The sequence below is a fragment of the Saccopteryx bilineata genome, chromosome 2 (assembly GCF_036850765.1).
Source record: "Saccopteryx bilineata isolate mSacBil1 chromosome 2, mSacBil1_pri_phased_curated, whole genome shotgun sequence".
In the NCBI taxonomy this organism is placed as follows: Eukaryota; Metazoa; Chordata; class Mammalia; order Chiroptera; family Emballonuridae; genus Saccopteryx; species Saccopteryx bilineata.
The window spans coordinates 256,162,042-256,179,787 of NC_089491.1; the positions used below are offsets into that span (position 1 = coordinate 256,162,042).

The 17,746-nt window shown below is 43.9% G+C and overlaps 2 protein-coding genes across 15 annotated transcripts in view; one reads left to right on the forward strand and one right to left on the reverse strand.

The window, feature by feature from the left end:
- The window catches only part of SFI1 (SFI1 centrin binding protein), a 104,899-nt gene extending 103,216 nt beyond the window's left edge, over window positions 1-1,683 (reverse strand). For 9 of the 11 annotated variants that reach the window (XM_066260093.1, XM_066260091.1, XM_066260089.1 and 6 more), the window contains exon 1: window positions 458-589. The gene's annotated coding sequence lies outside the window, so the exon portion shown is untranslated. Of the gene's footprint in view, window positions 1-457; window positions 594-1,576 lie in introns of those variants that run through there. The other 2 variants (XM_066260081.1, XM_066260080.1) reach the window with 2 other exon arrangements.
- Window positions 973-17,746, forward strand: part of EIF4ENIF1 (eukaryotic translation initiation factor 4E nuclear import factor 1) — a 53,983-nt gene continuing 37,209 nt past the window's right edge. The window contains exons 1-4 of one of the 4 annotated variants that reach the window (XM_066260094.1): window positions 973-1,174; window positions 2,202-2,321; window positions 14,939-15,012; window positions 16,247-16,374. In XM_066260094.1, coding sequence (XP_066116191.1) covers window positions 2,229-2,321; window positions 14,939-15,012; window positions 16,247-16,374 — 295 coding nt within the window. In that variant the 5' untranslated portion in view covers window positions 973-1,174; window positions 2,202-2,228. Of the gene's footprint in view, window positions 1,175-1,308; window positions 1,689-2,201; window positions 2,322-14,938; window positions 15,013-16,246; window positions 16,375-17,746 lie in introns of those variants that run through there. The other 3 variants (XM_066260095.1, XM_066260096.1, XM_066260097.1) reach the window with 3 other exon arrangements.

The following is a 17,746-nucleotide window of genomic DNA, read 5'->3' on the forward strand; positions in this document are numbered from 1 at the left end:
CTGTGTAACATTTCCCACAAACCCTGGGACAGAAACAGGCGCTTGTTTTAATCCTGGAGAAAAGGCTCACAGAGGATCTCAGATTTGATTTTCCAGACCGCTCCTCCCTGGCCCAGCAGTTACAGTCTTTGTTCACACAGTAGGGAAATAATATTTGCATTCCTGTGTTCCCTTCAGTCTCAGCACTGGGTACTACGCGCTTGGCTGTTCGCCGTCTTATTTCCACCCAAACACACTCGCACTTCCCCTTCCTGGACAGACTTCAGATTATGGGCGGGAATGAACATTTTAATGAATCTGTCAGTCTCATTTTGCTCAATCGAAAACAGTCGTGGCAAGTTTGCCTAGTAATACAGTAAGGCGTACTCTCGTTTATTCCTCAGAGATTTATACAGAGACCATTTTAGAAAGAAGAGCGGAACTGAAAGAAGTCAGAATTTAGCCCAAGATTACATACTAGTATAAAAGAGCTGACGTTCGAGTCCACACCCGGAAGGCTCAAAAGCGTCCGGATTCGCCTCAGATTCTCACTGCCTAAGCCCATGATTCTCCGCGGTCGCGAACAGTGCAAATGCAGCGAACCACGCGTTTCCACATCCCGCAAGGGCGGACCCGTGCCCACTCCGCGGATACCACCTCCTTCCAAGGAGAACAAACCAGAGAGGGTTACGGGCTCCAAGCACCGCTTGTCCCGGCCCGCCCCGCCCCTGAGCGCGCGTGGGAACGCGGCGTTCTCCCAGGGGCTGCCCACGACAACCGCCTGCTCGCACCTGTGAGGGTTTACAACGACCCCCGCCCGGCCTCCTCCCCTCCGTCGCCATCTTCCCCCGTCTCCGTCTACCCGCCACCAAGCGCTCGCAGGAACCGTGGCCCCGGGAGGGCGTCGCGTTGTTTCTCTTTTCCACCCGGCACCGCCGCGGCCACCTCACATCCGGGCTCGCGGCGGCGAGGGCGGTGCTGGGGCCCGGGTGCGTGGAGGGAGTTATTTAGGGGGAGGGGGGCAGAAGGAGGGACGGAAGGCTGGGCCGCGGTTACGGCGGCTGAAAAGAGACAGCTCGAACGGGTGGGGGGGGGACGAGATAGAAGGCCGCGCGGAGAAGCCCTTGGACCAGCGCGGGCGGCGGAAAGGGGTGCCGCGGCGAGGGGAAGGGCCGCCGAGCGGCGGAGGCACCGAGTAAGGGCCCGGTGGCAGAGGCGGAGGTGTCCCAGGCGCCGTTTTCCAGAATCCGCGGAGAAGGGGCGGGGGCGCGAACGCCGGGGCGCGCGCGGGGGGCGGGCAGGGACGCGAAGCCCGAGGGGCTGCCGGCGGGCGGCGGCGGCAGCGGTGGTGGCGGTGGCGGGCGGGCGGGCTGGCTGGGCCCGGGCGGCGGGCCCGAGCCGGCTCCAGCTCGGAGCGCCCGGGCCGGGAGATTCGGTCTCCCCGCTCCCTCCGGCCCGCCTCCCCTCGTGAATGCTGTCCCCGCCCTTCCTCCGAAAGAGGCCGCAGGGCCGAGGCCTGCACGAGAGGCTGGGGGTTGGGGTCGTGGCTGGGGGAAATCGAGTTTCGGTGCTGAAGCCGGCGCCGCCTCTTTCTTACCGCAGGCGCCCCTGACATGGCCACAGGTGCGGCCGGCTGGGCAAGGGGCGCTCGGGCTCCGTCCCCACTCCCTGGTCCCCGGATAACAAGGGGCAGCTGGCGCCGTCCATTGGCAAGTGACAGGCACTTTACTTCAGCCCTACTTTACGGATCTCCGGCCCCAACCAGCCTCCTACCTGCCCCCATTCCGGGAAACTTCCCCGCTACTGCTTGAACGCTTCTCATGGGTAGCAGCCACTAATCTTGGTTTATTTTTGTAGTAAAGCTGCTTAAAGGCTGTACCTTGATTTGGGCACCTTCCATTTCTGCTTTCGTTACCCTTTTGATGTTTAGAGCATTTTACTTACTGGAAGAGAGAACTAAGTGCTAGTGGTTCTGTTTCCAGCTAGGTTCTGGTTTATGTATAATTGTTGAGTGGAGGTTGGTTTTGTTTGTTTTTAAACATTGATTTGTTATTCCATTTATGTATGCATTTATTAGTTGACTTTTGTATGTTCCCTGACTGGGAAGGTTTGTTTTTTAATGGTAGTCATTTTAAGAAAAAAGAATTTCAGTTTCTTGAACAGCCAAGCCTCCTGAAAATTTCTTGTTTTCCGTGACAGTTATGTTCTGATTTATCTTACAGGTGCAAAGAATTGTAGACCAAGGAGCCATGGATAGAAATGTTGGTGAAACAGAAAATGGAGATGCTTTCCTTGACATGAAGAAGCAGCTGGCCTCCAAATCCCCCCATCGCTACACAAAAGTAGGCTTTGTTACTAGTGAAATAGTGTTTCTCTATAAAGGTGGGGAAATTGGTAACATTGTATAGGTACTTCATTAGTGTTATCTGAAGTGGTAGTCTTGTTCTGATTCACTATGTAGATTAAATGTTAAAGTTCATAAAGCGTTGCTTTGAACTTTTTTTGTTTTTCTGAAAGTGTGAATACCCAGAGCTTAGAATTTGCTTCTAAGCTTTCAGGTGAAAGGAATATTGGCTAAATTCTGGATGAATTTGCGGATCAGTATATGTTGACACACAGATTCTGTAACAGGTGGTATCGTGTTGACTTACATGCTATTGAGTAAGGATTCTAGCTCTGAGGTGCCTCCCAAAACCAGTGAATACCCCAAAGAAATGCATTCTTTGGTGCATTTTAGGTGCTTGGCTAGGATAACCATATTTTCAATTGTTTTTTTTTCCTGTTACAAATTGGAAATAGACTCGCAAAAGTAAGTCTTCAATTATGTTTCTTTTAGCTAAAAACTTGTGATTTTATATTGCTCATCTAGACATCTGGTTTTTCCAGGGAAGTGCAAATCATCACAATGTTGTTTATTTTATTTTTTTTTAATCAATAATTTTTACTGTTTCATCAAGGACATTCTTTTTTTTTTTTTTTTTCCTTAGAGACAGAAAGAGAGTCAGAGGGATAGACAGGGACAGACAGACAGGAACCGAGAGATGAGAAGCATCAATCATTAGCTTTTCGTTGCACATTGCGACACCTTAGTTGTTCATTGATTGCTTTCTCATATGTGCCCTGACTACAGGCCTTCAGTAGACTGAGTAACCCCTTGCTCGAGCCAGCGACCTTGGGTCCAAGCTGGTGAGCCTTGCTCAAACCAGACGAGCCTGTGCTCAAGCTGGCCACCTCGGGGTCTCGAACCTGGGTCCTCAGCATCCCAGTCCAACGCTCTATCCACTGCACCACCACCACCTGGTCAGGCTGTTATTTATTTATTGATGCTGTTGCTTTAGTATCTTGTTAGCTATTGAATGTTTTTAAAGAGGCTGCCAGGACTCAGTGAGCTGTGAATTCATTTCTGGTTTTCTGAAATGTATTGGGCTGGAGTACATAAAATGTGTTTGGGACTGTAGACAGGAAGGATTGTGTCCTACTTGGCCCCTATCTATATTTTCTTGGTGTGGACCCAGTCAGGGATTCTGATACGGTTATTGCCCCTGGCTTCCCAGGATACTGATTGGTTAATATTTTAAAGTCAGGCCATTTTTGTGTACTGATGCCATTACTGTTACCTACTAGATAAAGTATCAAGTGCTGTTAAAGTGATATTCATTTTTAGCATGTAAAAAAAATAGAGAGGCAAGGAGATTGTTTTCAGGTGTAAAAGGGTTCTTGGTTAATTTCTGTCTTAACAGTCTGTTTTGGCATTAAACTGTGAGTTGATAGAAAGCATTTTACTTCTGCATTCAGGTTTTTTCTTCCCTAGTGTAGTTCCTCTCATACCTGAGAGCGCTGAGTATTATTTCACAACTTAAATTCATTACCTAAAATGTTGACAGGTGAATTTGGAATGGAGAAAGCCTTATTAAAAGAAGAGAAACTGATTTGAACTACTTTTATAAGCTTATGTGATTTCAACTCTGCCAAAACTTTTTGTATAAAGTTCTGACTGGACTCTACCTAGAGTACTGGCAGAGAAGCTTTTGAATCACTTTCACAGGCTGATCTGAGGGTGGCATGTATATTTCATCTTAATATCCATCTTTATGGTGAAGTAATTTCTTTCAGCTTTTCATAATAAAATTTGAATTTTTTTTTAATAATCTTCGAGACAAACATTGATATCTTGTTTTATTATGATTGATTGTTCTATGTGCCCTTACCAGGGATTGAACACAGAACCCTTGCATATCAGGACAACGCTCTAACCAACAGAGCTACTGAGCCAGGGCCAAATTTTAATTCTTGTTTTTCCTTTTTTTATTGAATTTATTGGGGTTATGTTTGTTAATAAAATCATATAGGTTTCAGGTGTACAATTCTGTAACATCATCTATATATTGCGTGGTCACCATCTTAAGGGTTAAGTCACTTTTAGAAAGATGTTGGTTTCTCAATGTATGTATATCTACAGTAAAGATTAAGAAACTCAATATTGCCCATTTTTGTTAGTCCAACTTCAGAATTCTGTCATAATTGGATAACTGTGTATAAAATGGTTAAGAAAAGGGTTTTTTTAGGTTAATGACAGTGGAGCATAGATTTAGTAGTCTACCAAATTTAGTTGGAAGTAGGCTTAATTTCCACTCCATTCATGAGGATTAAAAAGAAGTTTTTAAAATTTATGTACCGATTTTTAGAGAGAGAGAGAGAGAAAGAGAAAGGGGAAGAGAAGCGGGAAGCATCAACTCGTAGTAGTTGCTTCCTGTATGTGCTTTGACTGAGCAAGCCCAGGGTTTCAAACCAGTGACCTCAGCATTCCAGATTGACCCTTTATCCGCTGTGCCTGCACAAGTCAGGCTAATTTTTTGTTTGTTTGTTTCAGCAAGATAGAAAGAGGGAGAGAGAGAGACAGAGAGGAACATCAAGCTGTTCCTGTATATGCCCTGACTGGAAATTGAACTGGCAAGCTATCCAGCCAGGGCTCAAAAGGATTTTTTTTAATCTATTTTATTTCTTTATTTTAGAGAGGGGAGAGAGAGAGAGAAGGGGGGGAGGAACAGGAAACATCAACTCTCATATGTGCCTTCACCAGGTAAGCCCAGAGTTTTGAACTGGTGACCTCAGTGTTCCAGGTTGTCACTTTATCCACTGAGCCACCATGGGTCAGGCCAAGAGGATTTAATGACAGGATTGTGTTTAGGCGATGTTAGGTATTGTTTTGATATATGTGGGCTACACAACAACAGTAATTTTATGTGAGACTTCAGGCAAACTAAGTTCTTTTTATTATTTATTGATTTTTAGAGAGATGAGAGAGAGAGAAAAAGGGGGGAGAAGCAGGGTACATCAACTCATAGTAGTTGCTTCCTGTATGTGCATTGACTGGGCAAGCCTAAGGTTTCGAACCCGTAACCTCAGTGTTGCAGGTCAATGCTTTATCTACTGTGCCACCACAGATCAGGCAGTCTTCTTTTTAAGAAAGCTTGAAACAATCCTGAGTACTATAATAAATGATTTGTTAGTTCTAGCCTGACCTTTGGTGGCGCAATGGGTAAAGCATCGACCTGGATTGCTGAGGTCACTGGTTCAGAACCCCAGGCTTGCCTAGTCAAGGCACCTATGGGAGTTGATACTTTCTGCTTCTCCCCCTTTCTCTCTCTTTGTCTTCTCTAGAATGAATTTTTTTAAAAATAAAATAAAATAAATGGTTTGTTCTATAACTGGAATAATATTTGAGCCTATCTATTTTTTTTAATCTAAAAAATATTTTGGTCCTGGCCGGTTGGCTCAGTGGTAAAGCGTTGGCCTGGTGTGTAGGTGTCCTGGGTTCAATTCCTGGTCTGGGCACACAGGAGAAGCAGCCATCTGCTTCTCCACCCTTCCCCCTCTGGCTTCTCTCTCTCTTTTCCTCCTACCACAGCCATGGTTCAATTGGAGCAAATTGGCCCCGGGTTCTGAAGATGTCTCTGTGGCCTCTGCCTCAGGCACTAACTAATAAAAGCTTGGTTGCTGAGCAAGGGAGCAACACCCCAGATGGGCAGAGCATCGTCCCCTATGGGGCTTGACAGGTAGATTCTGGTTTGGGGCACTAGTGGGAGTCTGTCTCTGCCTCCTTTAATAAAAATAAAATTAAAATTAAAATATTTTTATTTATTTTCGGGAGAAAGAGAGAGAGAGAGAGAGAGAGAGAGAGAAAGAAACATCAGTTTGTTGTTTCACCCATTTATGCATTTATTAGTTGATTCCTGCATGTGCCCTGACAGGGATTGAGCCCAAAACCTTGGAGCATGGAATGATACTCTGACCAACTGAGCTAACCAGCCAGGGTTGAGCCCACCTATTGGGGGGAGGGGGCAGAGACAGAGAGAAAAAGGGACAGATAGGGACAAACGGAAAGAGAGAGAGATGAGAAGCATAAATTCTTCATTGCAGCACCTTAGTTATTCATTGATTACTTTCTCATATGTGCCTTGACGGGGGGAGGGGGGCTCCAGCCAAGCCAGTGGTGACCCCTTGCTCAAGCCAGCGATCTTGGGCTTCAAGCCAGTGGCTATGAGGTCATGTCTATGATCCCACACTCCACACTCAAGCTGGTAAGCCTTCACTCAAACCAGCGACCTTGGGGTTTCGAACCTGGCTCCTTTGCATCCTGGTCCAATACTCTTATCCACTGCACCACCGCCTGGTCAGGTTGAGCCTGCCTATTCTTAATCTACATACTGAGATCAAACAATTGAAATAGGTAAAGCAATCAGTAATATTTCTGCCACTTCAAGTTTGTGGGCTAGAAAGTTTAAAAGTAGTAGAAGGAAACTGTCCTCAATGATTTTCATAAGTGATACATTTTGTGAAAACTTCTGTAAATGTGAGAAGTATACTACACGGTCAAAAAAACCCCACACATTAGTTAAGTGAGAGGCTTTTTAATCTTTGAACCTTCTTAGTTTATCATTGAGTTATTTTATGGGATAACATTAATAGTCTGTTCAGAATTTGAAGGTTTTTTCCATGAAGGTGGAGGAGTCCAGATGTTTGTCTAAATGCTTTTCAGGGTAACATACCAGAGTTTTCCTGTATGTTAGGACATCCATAGCCCAGCTTGCTTCTAAAACAATGTGTCTGGGCATCACCTGTGAACCTTAATAAAGTGTGAATTCTGATTGTTAGGTCGGGGATGGGCTTGAAAAGTCAGTTTGTTAACACAGGTGGTGCCCATAGTGCCGGTCCACCGACCATACTTTAGGTAGATGCCAGGCTTTCCTTGAAGAACCTGATAATGTGGTGTCAGTGTTTTCAGGCAACTCGGATGCATAGTTACTCCTCCAATTTCTGTTGGTGCCATTGTGCTTCCGTCAATATCTCAGGAACTCAAGTTAGACTCACACTGGGTATTTTGAGGCCTACTCCCTAAATCTCAGTAATGACTAATGAGGATAGTTATAAGTGGATTTATCAACTGCATCTGTTGTCCTGAGGAGTTTAAGGCCTTAATTTATAAACTTCACTGAGGTCCATTTTGCCAAGTCAGATTCCTAAGGTCAAAAAAGCTGTGTTGGTAGTATTATTTTTAAGTGAATTTATTGGGGTGACACTGGTTAACATAATTGTTCATGTAAGTTTCAGGTGCCCAATTCTACAGCACATCTTTATATATCATATTGTGTGGTCCACCTAGCCGTGCCCCCACCCCCAGTCACCACACTGTAGACATGTTCATGAGGTTTTTTCTTTTTTGCTCAGTCCCTGCACCCTCCTCACCCAGCACCCCCATCTCCCCCTGACAGCTTTCAGTTCTGCTCTCTGTGTATGATTCTAGTTTGCTTGTTAGCTCATTTTGTTCATTAGATTCCATATATGAGTGATATTATATGGTGCTTGTCTTTCTCTGAGTGGCTTATTCACTTAGCATAATGCTCTCTGGGTCCATCCATGCTATCACAAAATTTTTTTTTTTTTTTAGAGTAAGTTTAATAAAGCTAGGGACAGTGAAACAAGGAAGAGCTTAGGAGAAAAGAAGCAACAGGAGAGCCTGGATAGGACTACTTTGGCTCACTGGGAAGTCAGAGACAAGGGGGCCTTGGAGACAGGTTCAGGGGGCTAGCCCGGGACAAGCTGCCACTGCCCATTGCTCCCCCCGGCTTCAAGTCTCATGGGGACCCTTAGAATTTAGGAGATACACATGCCTCTGGGGGAAGGACGGTAGGGAAAGGTGCAGGCATGCTTCCAGGAAGGAGAGCACCTAGGTTTTCTTTTTCATGGCTACATAGTATTCCATTGTATAAATATATATTTTGGCAGTACTTATTTATTAGTTTTTCTTCTTTGCCGAGAGAGGAAGAGAGACAGAGAGAGACAGATTCCCACATGTGCCCCAACCGGAATCCAGCCAGCAACCCCTATCTAAGGCTGATGCTCTGCCCATCTAGAGCCATGCTTGCAACCAAGCTATTTTTAGTGCCTGAGGCAGAGGCTCCACAGAGCCATCCTCAGTGCCAGGAGTCGATGTGCTCAAACCATTTGAGCCATGGCTGTGGGTGAGGGGGAGGGGTGTAGAAGTAGGTAGTAGCTTCTCCTATGTGCCCTGACTGGGAATCGAACCCAGGACATCCACACGTCAGGCCAACACTCCTACCACTGAGCAAACCAGCCAGGCCTGTTTTGGTAGTATTTATCTGTTTTTTAATTTATTTATTTTAGAGAGGAAAGAGAGAGAAGGGGGAAGAATCAGGAAGCATCAACTCCCATATGTGCCTTGACCAGGCAAGCCCAGGGTTTCGACCTGGCAACCTCAGCGTTGTAGGTTGATACTTTATCCACTGCGCCACCACAGGTCAGGCTGTTTTGGTAGTATTTATTATTTAAAAATTTTTTTTATTCATTTTAAAGAGGAGAGGGAGAGACAGAGAGAGAGAGAGAGAGAGAGAGGAAGGAGAGACAGAGAAGGGGGGGAGGAGCTGGAAGCATCAACTTCCATATGTGCCTTGACCAGGCAAGCCCAGGTTTTCGAACCAGCGACCTCAGCATTTCCAGGTCGATGCTTTTTTTTTTTTTAATTTTTTATTTATTTATTTTTTTTTTTATAGAGACAGAGAGTGAGCCAGAGAAAGGGATAGACAGGGACAGACAGACAGGAACGGAGAGAGATGAGAAGCATCAATCATTAGTTTTTCATTGCACGTTGCAACACCTTAGTAGTTCATTGATTGCTTTCTCATATGTGCCTTGACTGCGGGCCTTCAGCAGACTGAGTAACCCCTTGCTGGAGCCAGCGACCTTGGGTTCAAGCTGGTGGGCTTTTCCTCAAACCAGATGAGCCCGCACTCAAGCTGGTGACCTCGGGGTCTCGAACCCAGGTCCTCTGCATCACAGTCCGACGCTCTATCCACTGCGCCACCGCCTGGTCAGGCTCCAGGTCGATGCTTTATCCACTGCGCCACCACAGGTCAGGCTGTTTTAGTAGTATTTAAATGTGTGCTTAGCCTTGTACTGGTAGCTCACTTGGTTAGAGCATCATTTTGCTAGGCCAAGGTTGCGAGTTTGATCCCCACAACACATACAAGAATCAACCAATTCCTGACCTGTGGTAGGACAGTGGAAAAAGCATCAACCTGGAATGTTGAGGTTGCCAGTTTGAAACCGAAGGCTTGTCTAGTCAATACACATAACAAAAAGCAACTACTACAAGTTGATGCTTCCTGCACATCTACCTCTCTCTCTCTCTCTTTTTCTTTCTCTTTCTCTCCATGTCCCTCCCTCCCTCTCCCCCCCCCCGCCTTTCTCTCCCAATCTCCTCTACAATAAAAATTTTTTTAGCTTTTTTTTTTTTTTTTATTTTATTTATTCATTTTAGAGAGGAGAGAGAGAGGGAGATAGAGAGAGACAGAGAGGGGAGAGAGAGAAGGGGGGAGGAGCTGAAAGCATCAACTCCCATATGTGCCTTGACCAGGCAAGCCCAGGGTTTTGAACCGGCGACCTCAGCATTTCCAGGTCGATGCTTTATCCACTGCGCCACCACAGGTCAGGCCTAGCTTTTTTTTTGAGAGAGAGAGTGGGTGGGGACAGATAGACAGGAAGGGAGAGAGATAAGAAGCTTCAGCTCACCATTGCGGCACCTTAATTCATTGATTGCTTTCTCATATGTGCCTTCATGGAGGGCTCCAGCAGAGCAAGGTCCCTTGCTCAAGCCAGCAACCTTGGGCTCAAGCCATTGACCATAGGGTCATGTCTATATCCCACACTCATGCCGATGAGCCCGCGCTCAAGCCAACAACCTTGGGGCTTGAACATGGGACCTCAGCTTCCCAGGTCAACACTTTATCTACTGTATCACCACCAGTCAGGCCAGACTCCATTCTTTTTTTTTATTTTATTTTATTTTATTTTTACAGAGACAGAGAGAGAGTCAGAGAGAGGGATAGATAGGAACAGACAGACAGGAACAGAGAGAGATGAGAAACATCAATCATCAGTTTTTTGTTGTGACATCTTAGTTGTTCATTGATTGCTTTCTCATGTGCCTTGACCGCGGGCCTTCAGCAGACTGAGTAACCCCTTGCTCAAGCCAGCGACCTTGGGTACAAGCTGGTGAGTTTTTGCTCAAACCAGATGAGCCCGCGCTCAAGCTGGTGACCTTGGGATCTCGAGCCTGGGTCCTCTGCATCCCTGTCGACGCTCTATCCACTGTGCCACCGCCTGGTCAGGCCAGACTCCATTCTTTACTGATGATTTGCAAGTGGTATGTCAGTGCTTTGACTGTTTTGTTTTGTTTTTTTGTTTTTTCAGAATTTTGAGCAGTATCTAGACATATTCTTACATTTGGAACTCAGTTTGCCTCAGACTTCTCAGTTTTTCAATACTATTTCTATGCAAAGAATAAGACAACTCATAAATAAATCATACTTAAATGCAAATGCCTGATATTCAGATTTAAAATTAAAATGGGCCCTGGCCTCTTGGTTCAGTGGATAGAGCGTGCAGATGTCTGGGTTCAATCCCTGGTCAGGGCACAGATGAGAAGCAACCATCTGCTTCTCTTCCCCTCCCTCTCCTACTTCTCTCTTTCTTCCCCTCTTGTAGCCAGTGGCTTGGTTGGTCCAAGCGTCGGCCTCAGGTGTTGAGGATAGCTCAGGTGATTCCAGCATCAGCCCTAGATGGGTTGCCAGGGCACATGCCAGAGTCTGTCTATCTCACTTCATTCTCACTTAGAAAAATAAAAAATAAAAATAATTAAAATGGCACCTGTTCCTAGTGCATTTTGTTGTCATAGAGAAAACATTTAGATCAGGGGTCCCCAAACTACGGGCTGCGGGCCGCATGTGGCCCCCTGAGGCCATTTATCCGGCCCCCACCGCACTTCCGGAAGGGGCACCTCTTTCATTGGTGGTCAGTGAGAGGAGCATAGTTCCCATTGAAATACTGGTCAGTTTGTTGATTTAAATTTACTTGTTCTTTATTTTAAATATTGTATTTGTTCTCGTTTTGTTTTTTTACTTTAAAATAAGATATGTGCAGTGTGCATAGGGATTTGTTCATAGTTTTTTTATAGTCCGGCTCTCCAGTGGTCTGAGGGACAGTGAACTGGCCCCCTGTGTAAAAAGTTTGGGGACCCCTGATTTAGATGCTTCAAGTGTCTTGAGACACTGGTGAATTCATGGCATGCTTTAAGTGCAGTAATTCCTATAGACGGAGAGAGCAAATCTGTCCCTCTATATTTACCCCCAGATATGAGAAGCAGTGATAAAAAAAAGCAGTGGGGCTTGTGATGGGGGTATTGCAGAGGTTATAGCACAGTTGTATATGGGTTTTTTTTGCAAGACCGTTGTAACATTTTACTGGTACTGAGAATTTGGGAATTGATTTTTTTACTTTTTATGAACATGTTTAAACATATATAAAAAGACAATGGTTTTTGTGTACATGCATGTATATGAGCAGATGTGTGTACATTAGTGTGTGTATATGTGCATATGTAAATAATACATATTTCCTAGTTCTACTGAAAGGGTCAAGAAGCAAACAAGGACACCCAGTTCTCAGACGTTGGTTTTTTACATATACTACACTTAAAGGAACTAGGATCTCTCAGAAAATGGTTGATTCTAGGACTAGGACAGAATGGGTAAAAGATAAGATAGAAAATAAGGAAATGTTTTTTAAAAAAATAATGGCATATGTCAGAAGAACACAAGAATCATTAAAGAGGCTCCCAATTTGAGAACCACAAAATTAAGGACATTAGCAAATTATAAACTGTTGGAAAAACTAGGAATCTGTGAGCCCGTGCCATTAAGTAGATAAATAAAGAGGGGAAGGAGGAGTGTTTGTGTTTTAGAGTAAAATGCCACGTGTTGACTGTTAAATGTGGAGAGGGTCCTAGAGTCGGTAAATCAAGATTGGTTTGGGCAAGAATCGTCAATATATGCTAAACTTGGGAAATTTTGATGAAGACCAGATATTTGGATGATTTTAAAGTGTCTCCCCATAGATTGCATACTAATTGCATGGGGAAAGTAGTAACTGAACAGTAGAGAAACTGGAGAACACCCTGACCAAATGGTCAAAATTACCATATCATTGGTGAGGGGCAAATGGACATCATGGACAAAACATCTTTTAGGTTAGTATTTTGCTCCAGGGATGCTCAGTTTCAGTCTGATCACAAGGAAACCTGAGACAAACCTACAATGAGTAAAGTTCTCTTTAAAGAAATAAAAGGTAAGCTGCCATAAAAGACAAAAGTAATGGTAAAAACATTACAGATTAAAGACTGAAGAGATGCAACAACCAATATCTATCTGATTCTAGACTGGATCCTATGTTGGAAGCCAAAAAAAAGTAATATAAAGAATATTATTGGGTCAGTTGACAAAATTGGGATCTGGAGGGGTGTTTAATAAAAATATTATTAATAAGCCCTGGCCAGTTGGCTCAGCGGTAGAGCGTCGGCCTAGCGTGCGGAGGACCTGGGTTCAATTCCCGGCCAGGGCACACAGGAGAAGCGCCCATTTGCTTCTCCACCCCTCCGCCGCGCTTTCCTCTCTGTCTCTCTCTTCCCCTCCCGCAGCCAAGGCTCCATTGGAGCAAAGATGGCCCGGGTGCTGGGGATGGCTCCTTGGCCTCTGCCTCAGGCGCTAGAGTGGCTCTGGTCGCAACATGGCGACGCCCAGGATGGGCAGAGCATCACCCCCTGGTGGGCAGAGCTTCGCCCCTGGTGGGCGTGCCGGGTAGACCCCGGTCGGGCGCATGCGGGAGTCTGTCTGACTGTCTCTCCCTGTTTCCAACTTCAGAAAGAAAAAAAATATATATATATATATTATTAATAACTGATTATATAAAGCTGACAGCTCTTCTTGGCCCTGGCCAGGTAGCTCAGTTGGTTAGAGCATCATCCCAATATGCCAAGGTTGCAGGTTTGATCCCTGGTCAGGGCACATACAAGAATCAACCAAGAAATGCATAAATAATAAGTGAAACAATAAGTTGATGTGTTTCCTCTCTTGCTCTCCTCTCCTCTCTCTCTAAAATAATCAATTAAAAATAATAAAACTAATAGCTCTTCTCAACAAGGTTCTGAAGAAATAAGCCCTAATACCGTAAGGCATTCATTATATGTAATTTTTCTCTCCTGTGCATCTAAAATGATACTGGCCAAGTGTAATCTTTGGGACAGTAGAAAAGTAGTCATTCAAATCATTATCTGTAGGGCTTACTTCTCTATTGGAACTGGATAAGATGCTGTGAAAGAATATCCTCATTATTAGGAAATAGACACTGAAGCATTTAAAAAGGTAAAGGAACATGACTTCATGCAATTTCCCTTAAATGGTTCAAAAAAAAAGTTATATAGAGAGAGTCCAAATGCTAAAGCAAATAGGGAAGAATGTTAATATGCAAATCAGATTAATGGTTTATGGTCCTTTTCCCCCCTTACAACTTTAATATACATTTTCTTTAAAATTTCCTTATAAATGGCATCTAATGCATTTAAGAGAACTAACATTAGTAGGAGAGTATGTAAGTCTGATGCTTTCATGCCTTGATGAGCATTCATTGTTGTGGAATGTATTTATTGGACAGCAGTTTATGAGAGAATGTGTCTTAGCAATAAACTGATCACTATTAAGTTATTTTCCAGTTTTACATAAGTTTATTTATTTTGTGAGAGAGACAGAGAGAGGGACAGATAGGGACAGACGGACAGACAGGAAGGGAGAGATGAAAAGCATCAATTCTTCGTTGCAGCACCTTAGTTGTTCATTGACTACTTTCTCATATGTACCTTGACGAGGGGGCTATAGCAGACCAAATGACCCCTTGCTCAAGCCAGCGACCTTGGGCTCAAGCTGGTGAGCCTTGCTCAAACCAGATGAGCCTGCGCTCAAGCTGGCAACGTCAGGGTCTTGAACCTGGGTCCTCTGCTTCCCAGTCTGACGCTCTACCCACTGTGCCTCCACCTGGTCAGGCCACACATGAGTTTTTTTTGTTTTGTTTTTTTACAGAGAGAGAGAGTCAGAGGGATAGGTAGGGACAGACAGACAGGAACGGAGAGAGATGAGAAGCATCAATCATCAGTTTTTTGTTGCAACACCTTAGTTCATTGATTGCTTTCTCATATGTGCCTTGACCGTGGACCTTAAGCAGACCGAGTAACCCCTTGCTCAAGCCAGCGACCTTGAGTCCAAGCTGGTGAGCTCTGCTCACACCAGATGAGCCCGTGTTCAAGCTGGCGACCTCGTGGTTTTGAACCTGGGTCTTCTGCATCCCAGTCCGACGCTTTATCCACTGCACCACCACCTGGTCAGGCTAGCATGAGTTTCTTATATGAACCTTGAACTGATTCCGGTCCTTTCCGTTGTAAGTCAAAGTATAAATAAATAGGACCTGTATGAAATGCTTAAGGTAAAACTCAATTACTGACAAAAAATAAGTCAAAAGTATGTAATTCAAATCATCACTTGATTTCTTTTTGTAGGAGGAGCTCTTGGATATAAAAGAACGTCCTCATTCCAAACAAAGGCCTTCATGCCTCTCTGAAAAATATGACAGGTATTGCAGTGGGGAGGGGGCATTGCTTCTTCTAGTCAACTTGTTATATCAAAGCTGGTAAATTAAAAAGTATATTGTTTTGGAGAGCTCTGTGGTAGAATTATGAGTAGGGGAGATATCAGGAGTTTTGACATCGGGCTTCAGTACAAATACATTACAGATAAGCCATGAACATGAGGAGCATCTCACTGCATTGTCTTCATCAGTTTCATTATTAATTAAGCTTTGAACCATAATTCAAAGATTTGAGCTGCAAGAAAGTCTAAGGACAACTACACCAGTCTCTTTCAACTAACTGGTGATGAAGCTAAAACTAAAAAATGACTCAGTCAAAGGCACATGGTCAGAAAGCACAATTAAGACTTACCACAGCAGGGTATTTTCTCTTTACCAGTGGCTTTTGCACTGTGCTTTGACGGTCTTTCAAGGGCCTACCTGAGGTAGGCTTATCAGGAGGACTCTGAGCCTTTCATCTGAACACACCACCAGCAGCCACCTTTATACTGCCACCATCATTACCATCGCCACCAGCAACAACTCAGCTAAGTAAGAGTCATTCATAGGCATCTTGGGCACTTTCCTAAGAAGTAGACGGCTTTGGTTTGACACAACTCTAACTTAAAATGGTCTTATAATAACCTTTAGTTTACACCTTTTAGGTCACCTTAAGATTTTAGGGTCACTTCTTAAATACACTACTCAGAAAAATTAGGGGATATTTTATCGCTTCATATTCATTTTGAAATATCTCCTAATTTTTGTGAGCAATATATCAAGGTAGATGGTTCAAAGTCTTAAGAGCTTGTGGGAAAAACTGAGACTAGGCATAGAAATTCTGGAAAAATAAATATCAAGCATTCTAGATGCTACTTCTAGTGAGAGAATTAAAGGGTTTTCCTCTTGTAGTAATCTTTAGTCTTATTTATGGAGCCGTGTTCTTTGTGTATGACAGGCATGGTTACTGTAAGCCATATGCACCCCAAAGTTTGTGATCTGAATGTTTCATTTATGCACAGACCACTGGTTTTCAAGTGACTACTAGAGTTACCTGAACAACAACAAAGTATTACTGAATTAATAGTTGTCTTTGTTTTTATCTTAAATAACCATTCTGATGGCATCCATGAAGCTTTATATTGGAAAAGAATTTTCATAACTGATTACTGGAGGAAGTTCAGAAACTAGACTATATATATAGTATAAGTGCTAACTGTTGGTACCTTTTGACTTGTAGTGATGGCGTCTGGGACCCTGAGAAGTGGCATGCCTCTCTTTACCCAGCTTCAGGGAGGAGCTCACCAGTGGAAAATGTGAAGAAAGAGTTGGATACAGACCGGCCTTCCCTGGTGCGCAGGATAGTAGGTGAGCACACCGTTACTCAGAAGTGGGGGCAGCAATTTTGGAGACAATGCTCTTTGCTGCCAGCTTCATTCTTAGCTATAAGAGTTTTATGCACTGAGGGGAAGTGTCATTATCAGGAAACTGATTTACCAGTTAGATTTTTTCCTAATTAGCAGAGTGAAATCATGGCCTCCTGTAGAGCAGTGGCAAGTGCTTTTGAATGAAAAGTACCGATGTCTTTCATTGACATGGATAACTGAGTTAGGTGTGGTAGGGATCATAAAGCTGTGCTAGAAATCTGGTTATGCTTAGTCTCATAGTTGAGACTAGTCCTCAGATATAAATAAATTCTGGCACTGCTTAGATTCATAATCTAAAAAAGGGTTTAGATATGGTTCGAGACTAAAGTTTGATCTTCCATACTTTTACCTCTTTAAGCTAAGAAAGATATTAAAGAGTAAAATGGAGACCTAGCAATATAAAAACTGGTCAAGGAACTTGTTGCGAGAGGAACTCATTTTGAGATGAGAAGGCCCATCATAAAACAAATTTGGGCCTGACCTGTGGTGGTGCAGTGGGATAAAGTGTCGACCTGGAACACTGAGGTTGCCGTTTCGAAACCTTGGGCTTGCCTGGTCAAGGCACATATGGGAGTTGATGCTTCCTGCTCCTCCCCCTTCTCTCTCTCTCTCTCTCCTTCTCTCTCTCTCTCTCAAAAATCAATAAATAAAATATTTTAAAAAAACAAATTTGGAACTGAGCAAAGATAATAGGGGTGACTCTAGTTTGAGCTATAAGACCCTTCTAACACAGAATCTATCAGTACACCTACTGCAGTAATGTTCCTCAAACAAAGAATTTATTCTAACAAAATCATTAAAGATTTGCCACAGACTTACTTAAATGATAAAAACATAGAAGCAACCCAAATGTCCCACAGTAGAAATGGGTGGAATATGTATGAATATTACATTGTTTAGGTGTTAACATGTTGGAAATGTAGTTACCAAGTTACATAAAACTGCCCATATTATATCGTGTGTTTAAAAAACTGAAATACTTCATGGAAGTACTGGAAGAATACATTTTAAAATGTTTTAAGGACTGTTTTTGCTGAGAGGATTAAAAGAGTTTTTTTGTTTGTCTGTTTTTAGCAAGAGAGACAGACAGGGACAGACACACAGGAAGGGAGAGAGATGAGAAGCATGCATCAGTCTTTGTTGTGACACCTTAGTTGTTCATTGATTACTTTCTTATATGTGTCCTGACAGGGGGAGGGGGCCAGCAGCTGAGCCAGTTACGACCCCTTGCTCAAGGCAGCGACCTTGTGCTCAAGCCAGTGACCATGAGGTCATATCTATGATCCCACGCTAAGCCAGCAACCTTGCACTCA